The 25,240-nt window shown below is 37.4% G+C and overlaps 1 protein-coding gene across 2 annotated transcripts in view; it reads right to left on the bottom strand.

The window, feature by feature from the left end:
• LOC110029560 (transcriptional activator DEMETER-like) overlaps positions 1-7,269 on the bottom strand; it is a gene marked incomplete in the record, with an annotated part of 46,944 nt that extends 39,675 nt beyond the window's left edge. Inside the window, 5 exon segments of one of the 2 annotated variants that reach the window (XM_020731907.1) lie at positions 3,035-3,728; positions 4,107-4,197; positions 5,273-6,718; positions 6,817-6,942; positions 7,030-7,269. In XM_020731907.1, coding sequence (XP_020587566.1) covers positions 3,035-3,728; positions 4,107-4,197; positions 5,273-6,718; positions 6,817-6,942; positions 7,030-7,144 — 2,472 coding nt within the window. 2 annotated transcript variants of the gene reach the window in all.
• Between the last annotated feature and the right edge of the window lie 17,971 nt (positions 7,270-25,240).

Raw genomic sequence — 25,240 nt, 5'->3', positions numbered from 1 at the left:
CGCATGAGACCCGTTCCGCAATCTTGCTATAGTGTCGTTACAGCCTCGCAACCCTTGCTATAGTCCCGCATGGAGCGGTCCCACAGGGAGCCGTCCAGGATCCCTACTACATGAGAGCAGGATTTTTCAGCTCGATTCAGTCAAAGAGGGTTGATCGACACTTCCACTCATCTTTACCCTAGAAGTATATATTTGTTATTTGTACATATTTAGATCAGTTTTTGTGCATGCTTCTGTTCAAGGCAGTCATCGACTGTCGGTATTCCCCTTTTCGGGTTGTATCTGAAAACGAGAAGGTGATCGAACTGTAACTCATCAAATAAAAAGCGTCCAAACCCAAAAAATAATAACATATAAATTTTCTCCAAGTAAAAACATATTTAGAAATAAGAAAATAGGAAATAAAGGAATATAAAATAAAGCAAAAAGAAGTATAATATATTGAAAATTGGGAAATTCGGGAGACTCGGTTTTGTGGCCTATAGCTAAATCACGACTTTTCACGATCCTGCATCCAGCAGAATTCTGTAATTCCATGAACTGACTTATAGAGGCTCGGCATCAATGACAACCAGAGAAATTCGGGAGACTCGGTCTTGTGGCCTATAGCTAAATCACGACTTCTCACGATCCTGCATCCAACAGAATTCTGTAATTCCAAGAACTGACTTATAGAGGCTCGGCATCAATGACAACCCCCTCAACCAATCGACGAATAATGTAAGAGAAACGGGTTCAACTGACTAATACACCTCCATCATCAATTATAGTACTCAACAAAATAGAGAAGGAGATAAATTCAATCACTTAAATTTAGCTGGAACAACATATGAAACACTACTCCAATTAAATTAAACTATTCATAATAAAGGAAAGTGGTCTAAAATACAATATTTATATTTATCTAAATAACTTCTAAAGCACACCAAAATTCTTATAAAAACAAAAGTTATTTGTTCTCTTACCTCAAATTTTTTTGATTTTATAACAGTTGTATAACAAAATATGATCATATAATTAAACTAATCCTACTTTGAATCAATCTTTTTTTTTTCTTTTTCAGTAAAAATAGTTATAACAATCTAATGAGCAATGAGGCATGATAAATAAATCTAATATAAAACTCAAATACCAAAGAACAAATAAACAATAAGCATGTAAACCATGAATGGACATAATCATAAAACAGAATGAATATGATCAATACGTTACTATAATAGTGAAAAAATAAAATTTAATGACATAAGGAATTATATTAAAATATAGGTACCTTAAAATAGAAAATAATTTTATACGTAATTATTCTTGGCACGTTGTGTCAGTCAAATATCTAGTTATTTACACATTGATATAATTACCCCAACTTTCATTTGCTTATACATCATGTTCTTCATTATATTTCATAAAATTATTGAATGTCATGTACGATTGTTTAGGTTTGTTAGCCATCATGTGAAACCACAATACATAATATAAGGTATAAATTCAGCTCGAAAAATACATTATCAAGTTTAATAGAGCCCAGATGAAACCCGACCTTCTCACTTTAGAATTACACTGAGGACCATTTTATCTCCATTGGGTATCATTTTGTCTCATCTGTACAGGAATCATTAAAACATCATTGTCAATCGATCCCCCAAACATGATATTTCTTAGGCTTCACGCATTTTCTTCATTGAAAATTTAAATAAACATAGGACTCAATTTAAAATATGTTGAATAATAATATATATAAATATAAAGTGTATATATACCAGATGTCTTTATTTAAAAGTGCCACCAAATAACAATTTAATTGTACAATCATTATACATATAATTGAGATCTCACATAATTAAAAAAATTTTGTGGTGATTTACACGTGAATACTAAGTTATAAGCATACTTTCTATAATATGAGTAATTTTTATTGAATTACACTCGAAATTCTAATTTACATATGATCATACATATGAAAGACAATTTTGATTTATGTATTAGAATTTGTAAATCTTACCCAACTAAAGATTTAACCCTTAAAATTGAATATCCCAAAATTAATTCCTTTCAGAAACAATGACAAACTTATTTCTTCTCATAGAAATATAAAACTACCATTTCGATTAGAAATCAATTCATTAGAAAAATACCAAAAAAATAAATTTTAAATCAAAATACTAAATTTATTACCTTACTTTCCTTCTTCTTTTCCCTTCCCTTTTCCCACAGGTTGCTCTCTGTTTAGGCCTCCCTGTAGCTCACTGGAAGAGGGCTTATGAGATGAGGAAATGAATTATACAATTTTAATATTCCTTTCTATGTATGAAAAAATATAATTATATAACGTTTATTATAAATTTCTTAAAGCAATTTACCACCATCCCTATTAATATCAACTAATGCATGCCTTTGTAAGTGCAAAACTGTGATACCACAAGTACTGATATGGTGCATGAACAGTAAAATTAAATAAAATCCCTATAAAAAATTAATCAAAATGGGAACTAATTTCATATTCATCTTTGAGAATTAGCATACAGTGATGTAGAAAAATGATTGTTTTGAGGAGTTAAATTTACTGAAATGATTTTTTTTATGATCTTCCAAAATGTAAAAATTTTGAGTATAGCTTATTTGAGGTATTTTACACTTATAACTTATAAAAAATTGAGCATTGCATTAACATATATGAATAATATACTAATGGTTTAGGAGCATTGTTAAAGAATGAGAAAATATTGAATTTTATAACATAAGAATTGGCCGTCACTAAGAAGCAGATGTTGTTGGGTCAAGTAGTTTGATTTGCGTTCCCAAACACCAATGAATGCACATCATGTAGCCAACTCTCCACCATTAGTAAATGGGAAAGATGCCTATTTTCCACCATTATTTACATATCTAACACCAAGCAAAAGAATAAACTCACAAACCCATATATTTATGTGTATCATAACTAAATCAAAGATAATTTAATGAAAGAAAAAAATATGGGATGTAGTTTTCTTCTGCTCTTCAAGATTGAAATTAAAATTAAGCAAAAAAAAAATACCTTGATTCGCTCAGCAAGTAAATTATTCATCCCACGCTCCCGAATAGCTTCAGAAACTTCATTTACATCTGCATTCCGCACTTTTTCCCAATTTACCGAGTCCAAACTCTCGTAACTTCTCACTTTCTTGCCACTACCATCATCTATTTTTCTCCTCATGTCCTCCCAATCAATTTTTACTTCATCAACAAAATTTCCCTTCTTCACACTTGATGCGTTCTTCTCAAACCTGAAATTAGCTTTTAATTTGCTTGAATAACTGGTGGTAGCTTCCATTTCAACATCCATTGTATCAATGGGATATTTGTTTATGCTTGAGAATGTTGTTGATTCAGAAAGAACAAGAGGGAGATCTCTACAATCATTTTGTTCATTCTCATAAAAAACTGTTGAAATGATTTCTGCCTGTTTTGAAGTACATCCATCCACATCAATGATCATTGAATTTTCAATCTTTTCAGTCAAACCTAAAGAATTTTGAAAGTGGCAAGATTGGCCAGCCATGCTTTCCAGCGGTTGTCCATTTAGTTGAATGTCCATAGTATCTTGATCATCACAATTAGACAAACAAGGAATGTCATCTGGGCACGCCATGGAATCGGTAGAGGTTTCCTCATTTTGCTCAGCCGATTTCCTCTCAGAGCATCCTCCCTCCGCAACAGGAAATTTTGCAGCAAGAGACATAAAGGCAGAACTGCAAATGGTTAAAAAAATGATAATTATTTAAAGAAAAAAGGAATACAAACTGATTTTTATTCTAAAACAGGTATCCACAAATTGTCCAATGAAGAGATTCCAAGCTTTTGACAATTATAGGTCCAAAAGTATCTGTGGTAGGTCAATTTGAACAAAGAGTGATGTAGTATACACTGGTCGAGTAACTATTCACATCTTATGTGGAGACAAATATGCATAATCTCTAATTAACTGTTAACAAATCTCTAAGCCTTATGTCCATGTAGGTGAATACTTGCCCATAGAATGAAATTATACAGGTATTATAGCACATAAGGGTATATTTCAAAAAACATATGATGTTAATTTATTAAGGCTCTCATAAAAAGGTGGTTACCTCGACAAATGATCCGATACATTTTGGGTAAGAAAAACACCAACTACAGAATCCACAATTGAGCCCTTCCAAGGAGAGAACCGCCTGTCACCTGTAGAAAAAATATAATAGTCAGATATTCTCCTTTTTAACAAATATCATTGATTTCGTGACCGCTAAACATATGAAACATGTTTATGTGTATTCAGATAGAGAACTTCTAAACAAGATGTACAAACATACATTTCTAACATTGGTTTCAACTGATTACAGTACAGATAAGTTCAACATAAGCATTTCAAAAGTTTATTTTCTAAATATTATTTGAAGTTTGTTTTTACTATTATATTCTAGTAAATAAAAAACTGCATTTTATCTTTGAAACTCTTTGAGTAAAATGAAGTTGAACTCTTAAACATTGAGACATATTTTGGTGTGATGGTGAAATTTCATTAAAAACTCAGAAGTTAAGCGTGCTCGCATGGGAGCACTCCTACGATGGGTGACCTCCTCAGAAGTTACACCAACGGGGCAAAACCGTGAAGTCATTTGACAAAATCAGACAATAACTTGATGGGTGAGAGTTCGGGTTGTTACAAATAATATCGGAGCATTACACTAGCCTAAAGATGAGAATTAAGCGTTATACAAAACAAAGAACTACACCTTGGGAACAACCTTTTGAACCCAATATGAGACAAAGTGCTACATGGTGAGAGTTACATGTTGAATCTATAGGTGTCATGTTTAGAATCCTATCTGACAGGAGGATTATTCTGGCTTTAGAGCACCAACGAGAAAGTCGATTACTTAAGTTAGGAAGATTGTGAAACTCCTCAAGTAAAATGAAGCTGAACTTTTAAAAAGTGCGTCGTTTTTCGGTGTATCGGTGAAATTTCATAAGAAACTCCAAAGTTGGGGTGCTCGCATTGGAGCACTCCTAAAATGGGTGATCTCCTAGAAAGTTAAACCAACGGGGCAAAATCATGACACCATTTGACCAAAGCAGACAATACTATAACGGGTAAGGGTTCAGGTTGTTACATTATCATAGTGTAAACATTGACAATGCCCAAGAAATTCTATGAAAGAAACCTAATTTTTCAGCGTAGATCAGAAAATAAAACACATTTGTTTTAATTTTTTTTATTTGCTGAAAATAATGTACAAGGACAATGAAGACAAACCTAAAATGAGATTCATGCGAGCAGTGAAAGATTTAGCACGTCCAAGGAAAACCTGTCTTTCATTCTCCCACCATTGTAGATTGCATGAATCCATTCCCTCAACATTGTGTTCATCTTTGTTTTCCTTCAAAAGTCTCCACATTCTATCTGTCTCTGGGTCCAATAGTACTTCCGCTCTGTGTGTTTTTTGCTTGACTTGTTCTGATGATCTATTATATGGAACAATCATGCCACCTCCAACAAAAGGAACAATAGCACTTCCTAATTCAGTAGGATCATCCGCATGAAAGCCCTCATCTATATCCACCGACCTTATGTTATCAACAACACTTTGCAAAGCAAGTTCCATTGTATTGCTGCTATGCTGAATTAGAGTATTGTTGATATCCCCTGAAGTTTGAGTTTTTTGCCCATTGGCTGTGAAATTACTGGTCATGGGTGTTGTACATGAGGCTTCTATGTGTTGAAATCTCGAGCTTAACTCACACAAATGTGTGTAGGGTACAATTTCAAAGTTGGTAGCAGGCATAGACTTTCTTTTACCTGTGGCTTTTAGCTCCTTTGATCCACTAATGTTCTTCTTGCTCCTTCCACCTCCCTTATTATTGAACATCTGCCCTGATACTGTTGACTTATCATTTTTCAAGAGAAGATTTGGAAGAAAATTCTTAAACACACACATAAAGTCGTCCAGTACTTTGTTTGCTGAATAATATAGACCATTTCGAAGCTTATAACCTGTTTTAGTCCTACTTTTGTCTATATTTCTTCTAGCTTGCTTAGCAAAATCTAGAAGGCAAGGGATTCTGATATTATCTAAAATGTAACTCAATGAAGCAAGAGGAGATTCAATATTAAGTTGCAGTAAATCTGCTTTAAGTAGCAGAGGTGAAGATGATTTCATGGGAAGTTTAGCAAGCTCTTGCAACAACTCATCAATTCCAATATTAACATCTCCATAACTATAAGTGGATCCTGCCGGCAAATTCTCTGCGAACAATCCACTTCCGCAAGATTCTACATCCATTTCAGCAGCCAAACCACCTTCATCTATTTGAATTCTGCTAGAAGGATTAATTGTCTCGTCAACAGAACCTCGATTGGGTTGATCACCAGCCTCTTCCCATCCATCATTATCTGCCAAGGAATTTGCAAATAACTTCTTCCTTGCAAAAGTCCTCCTTCCAATCATTTTGCCTTTTTTCTTCACTGGAGTTTTTTGGTTGGGTGTTTGAGGAGGCATTGGGATCTCCATCTTTGGCTTCCTCTCTGTCCTCTCAATTTCAACCACCTTGGGCCTGTGCTTCTTTCTCTTCTCTCTTTTCCTCCGTTCCTTCCTTGGGTCTGCTTCCAGCTTCCCCAAATCATCACACACACCATCTTTAGGTTTATCGGAAATTAAAGCCTCCGGGAATTCACTTCCGGAGCAAGCAGCCGGTTGGGTACCTGCAAAAAACATGTAGAATAGGGATAAACAAATACAAGAGTCCCATCAGCAAAACATCTTCCCTTGTTCGATGTTTTGGTGCCAAAACCTACCATACCTGAAACGTAAACTTCCTCTGCGGCTGCACCACTAGACTTCACTTCCGTCGCCACGCTGCAAGAGGAAGCTTGAAGAATCTCTCTCGAAGAATGGAGATCGGAAATTACACCGAAGGGAGTACCGTCTATTGTTCCAAGCAAAATGCGACTGTTTAATCGTGGAAGAAGTACAGAAAAACAAGAGCTTGCCGGGTAAAAAAAGGATCCCATACCTCCATGGCCGCGCTGCCGCCGGCCTTCCCAACCAAAGTAGCCGAGCTGATTCTTCAGAAGAACAATGCAGGACAGCTTATTCTCGCCGCCGTCGATCTCTCTCGCCCTCTTCATTGCAAGCTACTGACCCCCGATGAGCAAGAGCGACGGCGAGAAGATGCGGATGGTCTTTTCCAAAAATGTGTAATTGTTGAATCCAGGAAGCAACTTTCCGCTACATCCAAAGTTGCTATTCTACATGTTTTTTCCAAAGACAGTCGCCGAACCGATTTATTTTGACTCAATATAACTATATGGGACCAATTCTATGTTTAAATAATTTAATTTATTATAAGATTATAATGATTTATAATCAATTAAAATAATTAATTTTAAAAAAAAATATTAGGGCTTTACATTAATAACACCCAAAACTTTGATATTTAGGTATCTCACACCAAGACTTTCATAATCGCAAGTCTCATATGAAAAATACACTCCTTATCCCATTTAATAGTTAAATCAATTTTTTCATTCAGGTCATGAATAAATGTCACACTCTCTTTCTCTATTATATATTGTGTTCTTTCTCTCTCTCTCTTTCTTTCTCATCCTTTTATGTAGAACGTTTTATAAATTCAACATCTTTTAAGGTGTGGTAAGTGTGTAAACATTCTGTCAACAAGAAGAGTAGCCCAATAGCAACAACAAAGAGAATCTAGTCAAAGAAACACAGTAGAAGCAGCATGCACTGGGGAGTTCATAAAAGAGTTTGTTCAACAAGGCCTACAAGATTTCGGAACTCAGATCACCAACCAAATGTCAAGACAGTTCGTACAAGTACTTAGAGTAGTCGATGCCCTAGTGGCGGCTCCAGTTTCAAGAGAGTCATTATTGCCGTCAAATTTTAATGTCACGTGTATAAGATGTCTGCTCAAATAACTTTAGGGTATGTTTCACGCACAAATGACTCCCCAAGGCCCAAGACATCCGTCTTCAACCTTCTAGCACGTGGCCAAGAACGTTTTGCTAAGCTTTGATTGTCGATGAGGAGAGGGTTGGGTGACATTGCATTGATGAGACGACATCGATTGGACTAGTTTTTTTTCGATGCGACTAAAACAAATCAAGCCCTAAATTGGCATACTCATGAGGAATTATCCTTTAAATGACTCCATATGGCGGAACAAACAGCGTAGATGCGTTCGGAATGTTGTTTTTACAATAATAACGCCCAAAAGTTTCATATTTAGCATTCTTACACAAAAACATTCATAATTGCAAGTCTCATACTGAAAATAACACTCAATATCACTTTTAATAGTCAAATCTAAACTTTCATCAATGTTATGAATAATGTTACACTCTCTTTCTTTGTTATCCGTTGTGATCTTTCTCTCTCTCTCTCATCCTTCCATGTAGAGTGTTTTATAGATTCAACATTCTTTAAGGTGTTGTGAGTGTGAAAACATTCCTTCAACAAGAAGAGGAGCGCAACAACAACATTTATTCATGACATAACTGGATTACTGGAAAAAAAGGAAAGTAACCTAATTAAGCTAGGGGTGATCTCGTCGAAATGAGGTCACGTCACGCCAGGCGTGGTCACGTCTCACCCATCGTCGAAATGAGGTCACGTCACGCCAGGCGTGGTCACGTCTCACCCAAGCGTAGTCACATCACACCCAGGCGTGGTTACACCCCCATGCCTAGCCCATGCCCAGGAGTGGCCACGCCACGCATAATCAGTCTGTTTCATTTCATTGTCGGATCCCCATTTTTCTATTTGAATGCTTTCCGACTATCGGGATAAGTCGTTGGACTGGTCCTAAGCAAAAATGACCTTTGAGCTAACCTTGGGGCTTGTCAAAAGAGTTAATTGGTCATTTAAACCTTTACGAATATCCTTCCTGGGGGGTGGATATCTGTAGATCGCGCTCATTTTACTTGGGGAGAGCCAATAGCGATCACAGAGAGCCTTGGGGAGTTCAGGGAGAGCTTCTTCGCCCATCAGTTTCTTTTTTCCTTCTCCTCTCGCATTTTCTTTTTTTACTCACTGTCTGATTCTTCTTCTTCCTCTTCTCAGTTTCTTTTTTCATTCTCCTCTCGCATTTTCTTTTTTTACTCACTGTCTCGGTTTGAGAAATTGAGGAGAGAGACAAAGAACTTGAGGAGCGATCACACGAGTACGTGGAGAGTTTTAGATAGTTAGCTTCTCCATTTTCCTACCTCTCATATTTTCTTTCTCGGTCACCATCTCGGCCTGAGAAAACAGAGAGGAAGAGCGAAGCATAGTGTTGTGTCTGAGCCAAAAAATTCCTTGCAATGAGCGCTTCATCACCCAATTGGAGCGGAGGCTAGTACTTGGAGTGCCGCCGGAATTTCTTCGTGACGAAGAGAGCATCTTCCCATGCAACGACTGGACTTTGATCAACTACTGTGATGACATAAGCTCCTCAACCATGGCATTTTATTCCTTAGCTAGCCCTAGGATTAGATTTCAGCTAGGTGTTGTTAGTTCCTTCGCTCACATGAGACAAATTTTTCGGTCGACACTAGTCGACACGACCACACGCCTTAAGATTGACCGTTGATTTTCTAGAGGAATCTCTAGTCATGAAGCTTTCGTTGGACATATCATTTGCAAAGCTGAGTGGTTTCCCATGATAAGCCATATATCTACACCTAAGAAATTTGGAATATTAATTTTCCCATAGTTTTAGCGCTTTCAACATTCCTTGGAGGAGTTGGGATAGTTCAATCTTGAAGAATGGAAAAAGCTTGGCACCTAGCCTATTCTACAAGATTGTGGAAGGCTCATAAGACAGAATAAGCTTTGTAGCTAGTTCGCTCTACGAACGGTGAAGGAATTCTCCTATAAGAAATCAGAGGTAGAAGACCAGATCCTTGCCCATGACGTCTGGAGCTCGAGCCGACTCCAACAACTTCCAAAGAGTGACGTCATGTAAAAAATACCTCCTCAACAACTCTTTCACCTCCATCTCCTTCAAAAATGAAGGTTTGGCATCCTTTACGGAGCCAAAGAGGGTAAGGGAATATTTTAGAGTCATCAAAAAATAGTCGAAAGACGAAAAGAAACGGAAGATCAGAAGCTCAAAGAAAGAAAACAAGACACATTTAAAAAAGTGGTCCATTGCCCTACTTCTAAGTCAAGTGCATAAAATAAGGTGTCATATAATGATAACTGTCACAACAAATATTTTTTTCAATTTTACTCAAATTTTGATTCATTTTCAGATAACATTATTACAGGTCTAGAACAAAGTGTCAAAGCCTCAATCGGGACCCCGCAGAGTCAACTTTTTTAGGATCATCTGTCTGCCCAACCTAATCTGATCCATCTGACCAACTTTTGTTTGGGACTTGCCCAGGTCATTCGACTCAAAATGCTCCCTAGTTCGTGCAACGCCTCGACCAGCCCACAACAAAAGGTGGCGACCTCAGCATTTAGGGTCGATGCATTTGAGCCCATGATCGCCAGATGGGCTGATAACCTCTATACAAAATCTACAGCCGGACCTCCGACCATTCCCTCTGAAGAATCGACCATCACTATAAAGGGCCCTAACACCCCTGTTTGCTGCTCCATGGCTCCAAAGGAAGACAACCGCCACTCTCTTTTCTCTCATTCAAAGCCGGTGGCGGGGTGGTAAGACTGTCACTGCTTTAAGTGGTTGCCACTAGAAGCCCCACATATTTGAGTTACAGACCAGGCACTGCAGCGGAGGTGGACTCTGTAGCGTCCTTCGACCAACCACCATCCTAATGGTCCTCCGACTCGACAGACTCGTATGCATAGAAATAATATAAAACTTTTTTGAGAACCATCAACAACCAAGAAAAGTTTTACATACCCATAAATTTGTTTATATAAGAAAGGGTTTGAAAGCTTTTTCTCCCTCTGGCGTTGAGGTACCTCCACCATCTTGCAGTAGCGACTGAGGAGAGATGATGATTGCTCCTACCGTCAACTCCTTTTTAATCACCTTAGCGCCTTCAGCGAGCAGGTCCTGCAGTCCCTCGACAATTAAGCCCATGACAGACTCAGGGGTTGCGACCTCTTTACGAGGGACTTTTGGCATTCGACCCATGAGATCCCCAGATGAGTCGACTTGGTTAATCGACGAAGGTTTGAACCTTGACTGTATCCCTTTCTTAACATTGTTCTTCTTTGTAGAGACCGAAGGTCCGTAGCCCACCTTGGCAAGATTCTGGGGTCCACGGTGACCCGACTTGAACCATCAACCATGATGCAACTCGATTAACTAGAAAAAACGACGGCGATAGATGCTATGTCAAACCTATGTCTCTATTTATAGAGTAAGCTGGGCATAAGATCCAAAGGAAAGTTAATTATCGAATAATTTTTCTTGATTTTAGCTCAACTAATTATTAAATTATTTCCATATCCTTATCGTAACTATCACTTTCAGGAAGCATAAAAATTCAAAGAAATAATATGTACACATTAGAACTACATGCACAAACCTCAAAGTAATCAAGCGGCCTAAGATAGTGACTGAATAATCGAGGTGTCAAATCAAAATGGCATGAATCGAGTCATTCATTTAGGGTCTGTTTGGGACAGCTATTAATTATTTATAATTTGCTGATAAATAAATTATTATGATAATTTGATAATCTGCAGATTATCAGAATAAGCTGACATGTTGTTTAGGGCAGCTTATTCAGAATAGTTTATTGGTAGTTATGGTTGTATAAATGACATTTCTGCCTCTGTCTGATAAAATTGTTTGGGGCAACTTATTCAGAATAGTTTATTTGTAGTACATAAGCATAAAATCATCACAAATTAGTTTCAAAAGATGATATACAGTTCTCACACTCTCGTGAGTATCAGAAAAAATAAAAAAATGATAAAGACAAGTACAACTACAATGAGAAATATTAAAATGAGAAATAAATATTAAAATATTCAATTTCAAAATCTGACTATGTCTGTCCTCAACTGCATTATCAACCTGAGAAAACATCAGATTCTCATCACTGCTGGTAGTGTAACATGTGGGACTATCGGTCCATCGGAAGAAACAACATAGCTGAAACACCCTTATGAAAACCGTAAAATTGTTTCCACAGCTATGAGGCTGATACGACATGAGTAACAAAGTCGGTAGTCCACAATAACATAGAACAACTATGTCTGTCACTGAAATCCAAGAAGTAATGTTGGTATAACTGCGAAAAAAAATAAAAAAAATTGAATGTCAGATCTTAAAAAAATACACATTAAAATGAATCTATAATGTGCTAAGAAAAGAAAAACTTGGTGGATTAGCTGTCATAGATAACATCTGTTATAGACTCCCTCAGAGCAACCATCTCACCTACACCCTCCGCGTCATGAACTTCAATTTCCTTACAATCATTGTCATCCTCAGGAACTGAAGGCCCGATCAAAAATTTTGATGGTTCTTCATTGACAGTCAACTCATCGTTATCAGTCATACAGAAGTCCATATCTGAACGTGAAGATGTCGTTGGAAGAAGTTATGAAGTGTCATAATTGTCATCACAATATGCACCTGCTTTTAAAATGGATATGACGGTATATCACGTAGGATAACACATTTCTTCTTCTAAACCCCAAACATTATTTCAATTACCCCTTGTAAAGAGGAGTGACGTTTGTTAAAAATTTATTTCCTTCCACAAATGGTGCTACTTGCTTGCTCAAAATCAGGAATATGATACCTAGTGTCTGGATATGGCTTCATATAGCCCCTTTGCATAGGGTATCAAACATCAACCAAATAGTATTTCCCTGTTATGGAAGACATTGTTATTTGCGATAAATACATATAACTAGGACTTTAATAAATCAAAACATACATGAAGGCGGATGAGGAAAACCCTACGATATATTCCTTGTAGGATAACTCGTGCAGGAGATCCATAATATCGGTACAGTCATTTGAAATATGTTGTTGAACCTAATTAGATATCCAAAAAGCATCTCACCTACCCATTTATCCCCAACAAAGCTAGAGGTCATACAGGGTATACGAACACTGTTTGATCAGTAATACTCCAACAATAATATGACAATAGCCGCAACCCATGTCATTCTCTTACGATGTTCATGTTGTAGATCCATCCTAAAGGAAGAAAGATGTTGGTTAGTTTAGCAATTATTGATCAATAGAGCGAGCAAAAAATAAACAATGAGAACACTCAGCCAATTACAATAAAAATGTAAAGAGCTCTACTAAGAGAACACACAAAAAACATAACTCCAAATAACAAATGAGTACATAGCTTCAAAGAGCACATAATACAACAAAAGAAAACATAGAAAAACTCATTCATCCTCAAGAACACGCAAGTACTTGATGCGCAACTCTGGTTCGATCGTCATGAATATTTGTCTACGTCTTGGATCCTCTAGTTTTTTCATGCATATTGCATGAACGCACTTGTCCGCAACTACTGTCAGAAACTGGAGCAGACGGTGGAGCTCCAAAAACATCTATGAGTCGGTCAAATTAAGTTTTCACAAAAGTGTCCTTTTCTTTCTTCCTTCTTCCTAGCTTAGGCCTCTTCTACTTTGAGCTTGACTCCCCCCATCTCCCTCTGGTTAATATTGTGTATTTCTTCGTAAACTATTGCTCGCTCTGGTGGGAATCATTTTGTATTCCTGCAAACCCTATCTCACTGGGGTTGAATGCAAGCTTTCTCGTTGCCACAACCCCCTTGAACATTATCTCAAGCTTATCTTCAAGATCCAGCTCAATTCCGCTCTGCTTGTATTTTTTCGCTGTCGGCATTGTCTGTAACATTATATTGAGAAGTGGTTTTAAGGGGATAATTAGTTAAATTAAAAGTATTTATAATAAACAAAATGATAATGACAATTTTATCTCTAATTTCTCAGCCCACCATTCATCTGGAGAATCATTTATCTGTTTAATGGGATCCCCGTCCAACCCCGTGGATCAACGTTTCAGCTCCTTCCAATTTTTCTACTCCTTCTTCAATTGATTTCATTTATTTTTAAATTTCATCCGGTCATAATCTCTTCAAGTCAGTATTTTAAACATTTTAGTTATATATTGCCAACCTTCCTTGTTGAAATAAGTGGTTGGCTTATTCTCAATCTCAATCTCGGTGATACAGAGGTTGCAGAAAATATTTGTAACTTCAATATCCCACATCGCTGACAGAACACGCTCATTTGCCTTAGTCATGGTGGAACTATATGAAGAATTGCATATGCATAACGAAATTCATATTGTAACTCAACCTGCATGAGAAAATTGAGACAACTATCAAAGGATTTGCTCGTAGCTATGAATCTCAAACCATTTTTCTGCCACCAATACCAACAACAGTGTCCAAATAACAATGTAATTTCCACAGTGTAGCAATTTGCTCATTATATATATATATATATATATATAATAGAGTAACTATTTGCTCAAACAAGAAATATATATAAGGACACAAAAGAATTATGTGGTTCGGTCAAAGACCTACATCCACAGTAAGACATCGAACATGTTTTATTATGCAATTGTGTAAGGTTACATAGCTATGAATCTCAGGGCTGAACAATACAACATGCTCTCGGCTAACTCGATACAATCAGTTTTTTATATGTTTCCTCCCTTTTCTCCCTTTGGTGCTAATAATAGTACCTCAACTAACAAATAAAAGTAGCTCAACTTAAACCAATGTCGAGCATATTCATGGATGCTATATTGCATTCAATGGAGATATGCATGATGCTATTAGAGGCTTCATCCCGTTACTGTACCAAAAAGAAATGTTGCAATCTCTGGTCGTTTCAAATCTGATATAAAAATAGCTGATGCATTCTTCTGATTCTCATTTTGACAACAATAAAAGTATAGAAAATTATTGTAAAAATGAAGATGATCTTTTTCCTTGTTAATGCTATAAAGTGGAAAAATGATTGCCAAACTACTCATAGAAAGCAATGCACATGGACAAAGCTAATTATGTGTGCTTTACAACCTAATTATGTGTACTACTCAAGAGATTTTCTATAATTGAAATCATTTCATTAAGCATGAAGATGCAACTCTATATTTTTACCCTCAATGTATATTATTGAATTTTGTGCATCAATATATCATTTGCTTTACATAAAAATATGTGGCATGAATAAGTGACGAAGGAGAAGAGCAAACATAATGACAAATATCAAAGTGTCACACCTCTGTTCCAAAAGTTTATACCGCTCTGCAACATTGGATATGATGAATAAATATAAAACTCTAATTTGTACTCACAAAGAAAAAAATTATATACAAATAGTATAAAAAACAACTACTATAATAGGTAAATAGGGATTAACATTTTTTGCAATCGATAGAATTTATAATTGGAGTCTTATAAAGAAAGCATAATAACATTTAATGAGAAAGAAGTTGAAAGAAAAAAATTATCGAAACATAATTACCCAACCGCATTCTCACCCCTCAAGAATAAAGAAAAAAGATAAAAAAAAAAATATGAACTAAAAGACAATGTGAGCCTAATGATAGGAAACATGCTTCTGTGTCGATAGTCCACCAAACATACTAGCAGAACCTATTTTTAAGAAGTTATAACAAATGCGTTTGATGGATCAAATCTAATAACTAATTACTATATATTACAACATAAATAGAAAGTGTAGTGTTAATAAAAAAAGAGAAAGTTTAATATGCATTTCAATAACAAATTTAATAATGATCAAAATTATAGTGGCATTTCAATAATAAAGGACTCGTATGTTCAAATAATTTTGAATAAAATTATGTTTACGATCATTAGCATTGATATGCCATCAACAAATCCATCACCCGACACGAATCTTGAGACATGACACGAATCTCGAGATAACTTTTTGAGCAAGCAATGTTCAAACTTCAATTAAAATCATCCAGAATTTTGATTTTAACAAACTTACAGTCAAATTGACTGACTCGACAGAACAAACACAATGATATCAATGTTGGATTAATCTGTGTCAAATCAAGCTCATATCAAGACATTAAATAATTTTTTGAAGATCAAAATTCATGCCCAAATCAGTGCATAATTGGAAAGTCAAACAAATTTCAAATCTGACAATCTTATAGTCAAATTGAGGGTCTCAATGAGGCAAATTCCATGAGCCTAAGATTGCTCAATTCTGATTGTATTAAGACACTCAAATAAACATCAAACAACATCCCATCGATGGAATCTGTTCAATTTGTCGGATATAGTGGTATGGATTTCTTTCTTATTTACAGAGATACCTCTCTCATTGTATATAAATAGAATCATGCTCCCCTCTTGAGAAGAGAACTCGAACTTGAGCTGGAAGAAGACTAAAGTTTGGATGAGTTGAAATCAACACATCTTCTGATGTCAAGCCAAAATGAGTCGAACATGAACGAACAACCCTTGTTTGTGTTCGACTTGCTTATAAATCGAGCTAAAAAATTGTTCGTGTTCAGTTCGCTTGATGATTGAGAGCCATGGTAGTAGTTGGAGTCATGATAATAGTTGGCTTATGTGGGTCACATATGGTTGCTTCAAGTGCATTTGTTTGCCATAGGGGCCATGATAGGAGGCTGGAAAAATTGTGACCTACACAGGCTGTAGTGGTGAGTTGTGATAACGTCCGTAGGCTGCAAATGTTAGAGTTTGGAGCTGCACAAGGTGTGGACTACACATGCTGTAATTAGTCACATATGTTGTAGTAGTGAGTTGTGACGACATCCGAAGTTTGCATTGGCCTGAGTCAGAAGTTGCATTAGTCGTAAGTCACTCAGGCCGTAGTTAGTCATGTAGGCTGTAGTGGTGAGTTGTGACCGTAAGCCACAGAGGCTCTAGTTGGGAGTTGCACAAGCTATAAGTCACGTATCTCATAGTTGGTCACGTAGGTTATAATGGTGACTGGGGATGATGTTTGAAGGTTGCAGCAATCGAAATCTGGAGTTGCATAAGCAATGGACCATGTAGGTCATTGTTTGTCACGTAAGTTGTAGTGGTGGGGTACAACGAAAGAACTCTGGGAGTCTAGAGAAAGAAATAATCTTCGAAGTGCGTTGTTATATCTTCTTCGAGATGTGTTGTTGCATCAATACTTGATGACATACTGCTTCCTATGGTGCTTTGTTATTCTGCAACATACGATGAAATTCTGCAAGAGATTTCATCACGAGGAGTTAGTGGCAGTTTATTGAGGTTAGTAACGGCGATAAGCATTAGTCACGACTACAGGAGCGGGAGGTATTTGTTGGATTTGCAATGATAATAGTATTTATTTATATCCTTTTTATATTAATTTTTTATATGCATTAAACATTGCTAAATTTTATTATTATTAAAATTTATTTGGGTGGTAATAATTGTAAAAAAAAAAGATAAGGTGTTAGATTTGTAAATAAATAGGATTTGGGTGGTATCTATGTAAATGAGTTTAAAATAGAGCTCATTCTTGATTTAGGGTCTGTTTGGGGCAGTTGTTGATTATTTATAATCTGCTGATAAGCTGATTATTATGATAATCTGATAATCTGCAGATTATCAGAATAAACTGGTTTGTTGTTTGGGACAGCTTATTCAGAACAGTTTACTGGGAGTTGTTGGATAAATGACTATTCTGCCCCTGTTTGGTTAAGTTGTTTCATAAGACCCTGTTTAGGTGCGCATTTTGACTTGATTCTTCCAATCAAAGCGAACTTATATGCAGATTACTATATTCAAAGACAAGATTCTAGCATTAATTGATCATTTGAAATCTTTCAAACAATTGTATCATTGAAAATTGACCAATGGACTTGGGAAACCTTACACTGATTAGTAGAAGAGGACTCCAATCTCATTATTTGTTGTCAATTTATGGCCCTTATAATATGAATGTCATAGCTAAAAAATTATAGGCAAACAATATACAAGACATAAAAGAGCATTACTACCATGTAAATTAGTTTTTCTTTTCATCTATTTTTACATAGGTAAAAAGTATAAGCTCAGATGGTTCTCCAATAAAACCCTCCAATCCATTTCATATCACCCCTAGAATTTCTTATAAAGCAAAAAATAATTACTGTCAAGCAGACTTCGATCCTCACCTGGAGCTGGGAGGAAGAGGAGGCGACGGAGAGGAAAGGGGGGTTCTGTGGAGATGAAGAGAGAAGCGAAATGTATGTTGTCGGAAGAGTGCGGCCGAGAGGACGATTTGAAGACAGAGCTGAGTTTTGTCGGAGGAAGCTACGTCGGCGAGCTTGGTGACGAAGCTAAAGGAGATGCCGAAGGGGAATCGCACATCCGCCCTACGCCTCTGCGGTATAGGGGAATTGCAACTCCGTTGGAGCCGACTTCGATGGGATGGCTTGGGAGAAAAATTGAGGGGCTGGAGAGAAATCGATCTCCTCTTACCTGGATGGCTTCGATCTCGCGAGAGAAGGGTGAGAGATCAAAGAGGAGAAGCGAAGCACACGGCGGGGACGAGATTGATCGAGGGGCTGGAGGTAATACGCTCTAACGTAACGCGAAAAGTATGGGTTGAAGGGCATTCGCGAATAATGAAGTAACGACATGAAATAGCGTTTAGCGATATGAAATCACTGAGAGAATACATGTGAAACAAACACAAAGAAGACGTTTTCAAAATGCCCACCGCACCAATAAGCTGCCCCAAACGGGGCATTAGGAATTAGATATGTACCTACATAAGAGTTGGGTGGCATTTATGTAAATGACCTAGCAATTTAGTGTTAGATATGACTCATATATAGGGAGTTGGAGTTTCTTGGTGAAGAGGTGTGTCTTCTGATGAAAATGAGTGTCTCTTAGAATAAAGGGGGTTGGGGGGAGCGAGGGCGTGATTGTAATTTTATATGAGGGTTTGTATATGTCTATTTATATGTGTAACCCTATGGGATGTATTGTAACTTCTTTGAAATAGTGAAACCACCGCTCGCTCACGAGGACATAGGCAATTCTTTGCCGAACCTCGTTAAATCTCTGTGTTCTTCTTCTCGTTTGTGTCGCTTCCTGTTTTATTCTGCCTATTTTCACAACAATTGGTATCAGAGCCTCTTTCGAGGGAACATATCAGGAAGAAGGAAGAAGAAGAGGAGTTGCGGCGACGAGGAGTTTGGCGACAGTGCGGCAGTTCGCAACTGAGGCAGACTGTTCGGCGATTTCAGGAGTTCGGGGCGATCCTCCGAACGAGTTCGCGAAGGGCTTCCAAGAGAGTGAGGCAGCGACCTCAGGCGGTTCGGAGAGGGCTTCCATGTGCGAATCGCGACGTCTGCAGAGGTTCCGCAGGCGACATGCGGAGTAAGATTGTGATCTAGGAGTTCACGAGTTCACGCAGAGGAATAAGATCGCAACAGGAGAAGTTCGAGATCAGGATCAGCTCGCGAAGAGGAGTTCGCGACGTAGAGGCAGAGGCGAATCTCGACAAGGAGTCCAACGCATGCGACAAGCGAGAGGAGTTGCGAAGGTGTGCAACGCAGAGGACTGAGGCTTCAGACGACTTCGTTCGCGACTCCCTCCGGAAGCGTCGCTTCGCTCGGTTTTGCGAAGGCGGGAAGGAGAGAGAGTCTCTTGGTTTCGCAGGCAGGTTGCGACAAATTCGGCGAGCAGGAGCATCTCCCGTGAGCAGGACTTTGGTCGCGGGAGCAGGTTCCGGATAGGATCTGCGGAAGAAACGGTTCTGGAGGCAGTTTTGCGGTCGTGAAGGGAGAAGAGGCGCGAGATTCGGTTTCATGAACTGTCGTGCAGTTTCAGGAAGCAGAGGAGTTCGGCTGGTTCAACAATCCGTGGGAAACAAAGGCTATCCACCGCGAACAGGAGCCTTATTTTGCGGAAAATCTGAGGAATTCGACCAGTTAAATTTGTCGGTTCGTCGCAGGAGATTTTGCGACAGTGGAGTTCGGCAGGGTGCAGGAAAAAGGTGCAGAAGGCGAGCAGGCACGATTATTTCTTGAACAGGAGTTTCGTGGAGGTATTTCTCGAATAGCTGCGAAGGGATTTGTGGCTCGCAGAAACAACAATTGGCCGAGGTACTGGTATGAACAAGAAAAGTGCTTCATGGGAAAATTTGATTCACGAATAACAAGAGAATCACGGGATAGTTGCTGCATTTGACAAGAAAAAATTCAGGTTTCTTTGAATTTATTTGTGGAGTATTTTCTTTTGTTTTTCAAAGCAAGGCAAGAAAATACGGTGCAGGATTAAATTTCAAATAGCAATGTCTGGAGCAAAATTCGAGATAGTGAAGTTCGATGGAACCAGGAACTTCGGATTGTGGAAAACAAGGGTAAAAGATTTGTTGGCACAACAGGGAATTTTGAAGGCTTTGCGGGTTACGAAACCTGATAATATGGAAGATGAAGATTGGGAAGAGTTACAACTTCGAGCTGCAGGTACCATACATTTATGTCTCGCAGATGAGATTATGTATCATGTTATGAATCTGAAATCTCCAGGAGAAGTATGGAAGAAATTGGAATCTCAGTTTATGTCCAAATCTCTAACGAATAAATTGTATCTGAAGCAAAGGCTGTATGGGCTGAAGATGCAGGCAGACACTGATTTGGTTCAACACTTGAATGTCTTCAATCAAATAATCACGGATCTGACACGGCTTGATGTGAATATTGAGGATGAAGATCGAGCAATGGTTCTTTTGTGTTCATTGTCTACTTCTTATGAACATCTGGTGACTACTCTTACATATGGGAAAGAAACAATTAAAATTGATGAGATTACTGCAGCATTGTTGGCTAACAACTAGCGGAAGCAGAATGTAGAGGAAAGTTCTCATGATAATTGTTTATATGCTAAGGGTAATCAGGATCGTGAAAGTAAGGAGGAGAAGGAGAATTCTGGAAGGCAAAGTTCCAGGTCAAAGCCTAAAGGCAAGAAGATTCATTGCTTTAAGTGCAAGGAACAACGACATATGAAGAGAGATTGTCCAATGCTCAAGAAAAAAACTCGTGATGTATCTTCCAGGGTTGTGAATATGGTGCAGAGTGAAATTACGTATTATAGTGATGGTGATGCGCTTTCAGTTACAACAACTCAGTTAAAGGATGGATGGATTCTTGATTTTGGATGTTCTTATCACATAACACCTAACAGGGAGTGGTTTACTTCATTCAGGTTATATGATTCTGGTTCAGTCTATTTGGGTGATAATAGACGATGAAATATTGATGGTATTGGTAAAGTCAGAATTAAGATGTATGATGATACTGTTAGAACATTATGTGATGTCAGACATGTTCCAGAGTTGAAGAAGAATTTGATTTCCTTAGGCACTCTACACAGAATAGTTTCATTCCTAAGGCAGATGAGGATAGGGAAACCATCAGAATTGTTAATGGTGCACTGACTGTGATGAAAGGGAAGATCACTGTATGTAACACTCCTAAGGGCAGGATATTCGCAAGGTGGAGATTTTTTTTCTCCTAAAGGATTGAATATTCGCAAGGTGGAGATTTTCTTCTAAAGGGGAGATTTTCTCCTAAAGGGGCTGAATATTCATTAAGGTGGAGATTTGTTTGGTAGGCACATATACCGGGTGATGCATATCTCCTAAGGTGTTGGATATTCACCAAGGTGGAGAATTGTTAGATATGACTCATATCTATGGAGTTGGAGTTTCTTGGTGAAGAGGTGTGTCTCCTGGTGAAAAGGAGTGTCTCTTGGAATAAAGGGGGTTGGGGGGAGCGAGGGCGTGATTGTAACTTTATCTGCGGGTTTGTATATGTCTATTTATATGTGTAACCCTATGGAATGTATTGTAACTTCTCTGAAATAGTGAAACCACCGCTCGCTCCCGAGGACGTAGGCAATTCTTTGTCGAACCTCGTTAAATCTCTGTGTTCTTCTTCTTGTTTATGTCGCTTCCTGTTTTATTCCGCCTATTTTCACAACATTTAGAAAAGAAAATTTGTTAGTTGTTGTCTTGCTGCTCACTCCATCCGCATACTCCACCTCGTTGCCTCCCCATTTTTTTGTCCCACATCACATACTTACAAAGTTGATTATTTTATTGCTATTTAAATATAGAATGAAGAAAAGGAGAAAGTTATTCTAGAGTTCCTAAAGTTTTGCCCAAGCCTCGAAATTTAGCTCAAATTAAAGATGTGTCAATTTGATCAATTTAAATAGAATTGTGTTGAATATATAAACTCCCTATAACTATTTTGAGTACACAAAAGTATTCATGGTAAATGTAAAATAACATTTATCATAAAATAATCAACACTTGAATTTAGTATTTTTTTCTTAAGATTGCTCTTTGTGTCATCCACTTCACCTTTTTTGCACAGTCATTGTAACCATATAACCAAAGCTATTACACCACAATAATATCATCATGTAATTGTTTTTAACCTTATAACGGATACAAACACATTTTATCTTGGTAAACCATTTATTAAGAGATAGTTGTTGTAAATTACTTGCTCTAAATTATTCTTGATGACAGAAATGAAACTGATTTGACTTGTTAATTAGATTTGACTTGTTAACTTAGAATTAAAGAGTATTAATGTTACATGCTTCCTTTGAAAGATTAAGAAAATCATTATGGAAAGGATGGTGCAAACCAAACTGAAGGGGGTCAATTAGGCAGCGAATCTGAGTCAAGGAAATACTGAAAGCAACCATTTTATAAATCAAAGAGTTCAGCATCACAATTAAAGTCATCCAAATGTTCGGAGAAGTTTATGCAATTTGGCATAGTTTAGGGAACAATGATGTGATGTATTGAAGATGTCTGGTTACAACCTACAATAAGGAATAATCCTTCAAATCTTTGATGGGGATCCATTGAGAGTAGGAGCAAGATGAAGCCACACCGCTGACACAAACTTAAAAACATTGATCTTCCAGTTCTTTGTTGTGTAAATATCATTAGTCGCAAACTGAAAATAAGGAGTGCTCCCCTCGATTTTTATAAGAGTTTCAGAATATATATATATATATATAGTTTCTATTATAACAATCATTTAAATATGGTTCATGTATTGTTGGGCAGATTAATTTAACATTTTGTCCATTATGATTAAAGGACAATACCGTTGAAAAATGTGTAATTACATAAAACATTTTTTTTCTTCATTAAAATAAACTTCATCGAACTCCTAAATATAATGTTTCAGGAGGTAGGGAGGCAGTGGCGGGCCCAAAATCCATGCCTGATCACCCGGTCTTGCCATAGTCGGTGATTGTTTATAGCGGTAGATAACAACCGCAGTTCTAGAAGAGTTGTTAGAGGAGAGAACAATCTTTCGGAAATGTACACCGCGAAGCATTTTGGAGGACGTGATGTGTTTGGGATTTATAAAATTCTAATTATTTTCGAGGACAATCAAGAGGGATGAGAGGGAAATTCAGGCTTTGTCAGGGGGTTGAAGAGACGACACTGCAGAACCTTTTTGTCAAGTGTCACGAGCCATCCATCTTCGGAGCCTATACAGCGGCGGCCAGAGATGTGGCTTATGAGGGAGGAGAAGCGGTGATGACTGCCACAACTGCGACTATTTTCGTTGATGAGATCACAAAAGGTGAGTGTGTTGGAGACCTCCCCGGCATCGCTGGGAAAAAGCAGCCATGAGGAGAGACGAAACTAAATTCAAATAAGAGAGTTGTTGGCCAGAGTCGAATTTCACGAGGTGCAGATGGCGGAGAACCTAAGCAAATCGATGTGTAAGAGAGAGGAGATGCAACAGAGAAGTTCTACAGGGAGATCAGACCAAGCCATTGAGCGGCGAAAGGAATAAAGCAAAGTTGGGATGCCTCATAGCTCTATAAATTTGTTCATTAGGTGGGGACGGGAGGTCGTTTCGAGAAAGATTTTCTTAATTCAAGTTAAGTTAAATACATTTTTTTGTACATTTTTACCACACAATACTGATGTATTTACACATTTAATATCTAAAATTTGATATTTATATAAATTTCCTTCGATGCGTGAAATGTTGTATTTTTTTTAATTAAAATGATGGTGATATGAAAGATTGGAGTGGTGTAAATAAAAATTAATAATAATAAATATTTGGTGTTAGATATGTAAGTAAATAGGGATTGGGTGGGATGTCAACGAGGTTGTCTATGAGGTTGCCTGATGGGCGCTCATAGTCAAGAATATGATTTTATTCTTTAAAAATAAGCTACATTAAGCTTATCCGATGCATTATGGTTTCCAAAACACACACACACACACACACACATATATATATATATATATAGAAAACACTCTAAAAAAATACAGTATTTCTTTCATAAAAGGTAATTTATATAAATATCAAATTTTAGATGTTAAATATCTAAATGTATCTGAATTTTGTGGTAAAAATATGCCTAAAAATGTATTTAATTTAGACCTAAATTAAGAAAATCTTTCCCGAGATGACCTCCCGTCCCACGCTTCTGGACAAAATATATAAAGCTATGAGGCATCCGAGCTCTACTTTATTCCGTTCGCTGCCCCATGGCTTGGTCTGATCTCCCTGTAGATCTCTTCTGTTGCACCTTCTCCCTCTCACACGTTGTCGATTTCCTCCTGCCCTCCGTCGTCTGCACCTCGTGGAATTCGACTCTTGCCAACAACTCCCTTAATCGAATTCAGTGTCGTCCCTCCCCATGGCTGCTTCTTCTCAGTCCGACACACTCACCTTCCGTGATCTTACCATCGATGATGGTCGCGGCCGCGACAGCCATCAAGGCTTCTCCTCCCTCAGTAGCCACATCTCTGGTCGCCGTTGCATTAGCTTCAATGATGGATGGCTGGTGACACTTGACAAAAAAAAGATTTGTAGTCTCGTGTCTTCAACCCCATCACAAAAGCTGAATTCTACCTCCCATCCCTTTTGGGCATCCCCAAAGATAAATGGCATCGGATGAAGCCCAAATATATCTATTCATGCTTCGGCTTAGTCTACGAACGTTTCCGCGATATATATTTTTGAAAGATTATTTTCTCCTCTATTCATATCCAATGCATTAAGCTTTCCCCAAAAAGTGTTTGGAAAACACTCTAAAATCAACATACTAGATGACATCCCACCTAATCTCTATGAAGTTACAAACTAACACCTACATTTTATTATTATTATTATTATTATTATTATTATTATTATTATTATGTATTTACACCACTCAAATCTTTCATATTACCACTATTTTAATTAAAAAAAATACAGCATTTCATGCAAAAAAAAA

The sequence above is a fragment of the Phalaenopsis equestris genome, unplaced genomic scaffold (assembly GCF_001263595.1).
Source record: "Phalaenopsis equestris unplaced genomic scaffold, ASM126359v1 Scaffold000595, whole genome shotgun sequence".
NCBI lineage: Eukaryota > Viridiplantae > Streptophyta > Magnoliopsida > Asparagales > Orchidaceae > Phalaenopsis > Phalaenopsis equestris.
The sequence above is the reverse complement of the archived record's forward strand: the minus strand, read 5'-3'. Positions and strand labels throughout refer to the sequence as shown.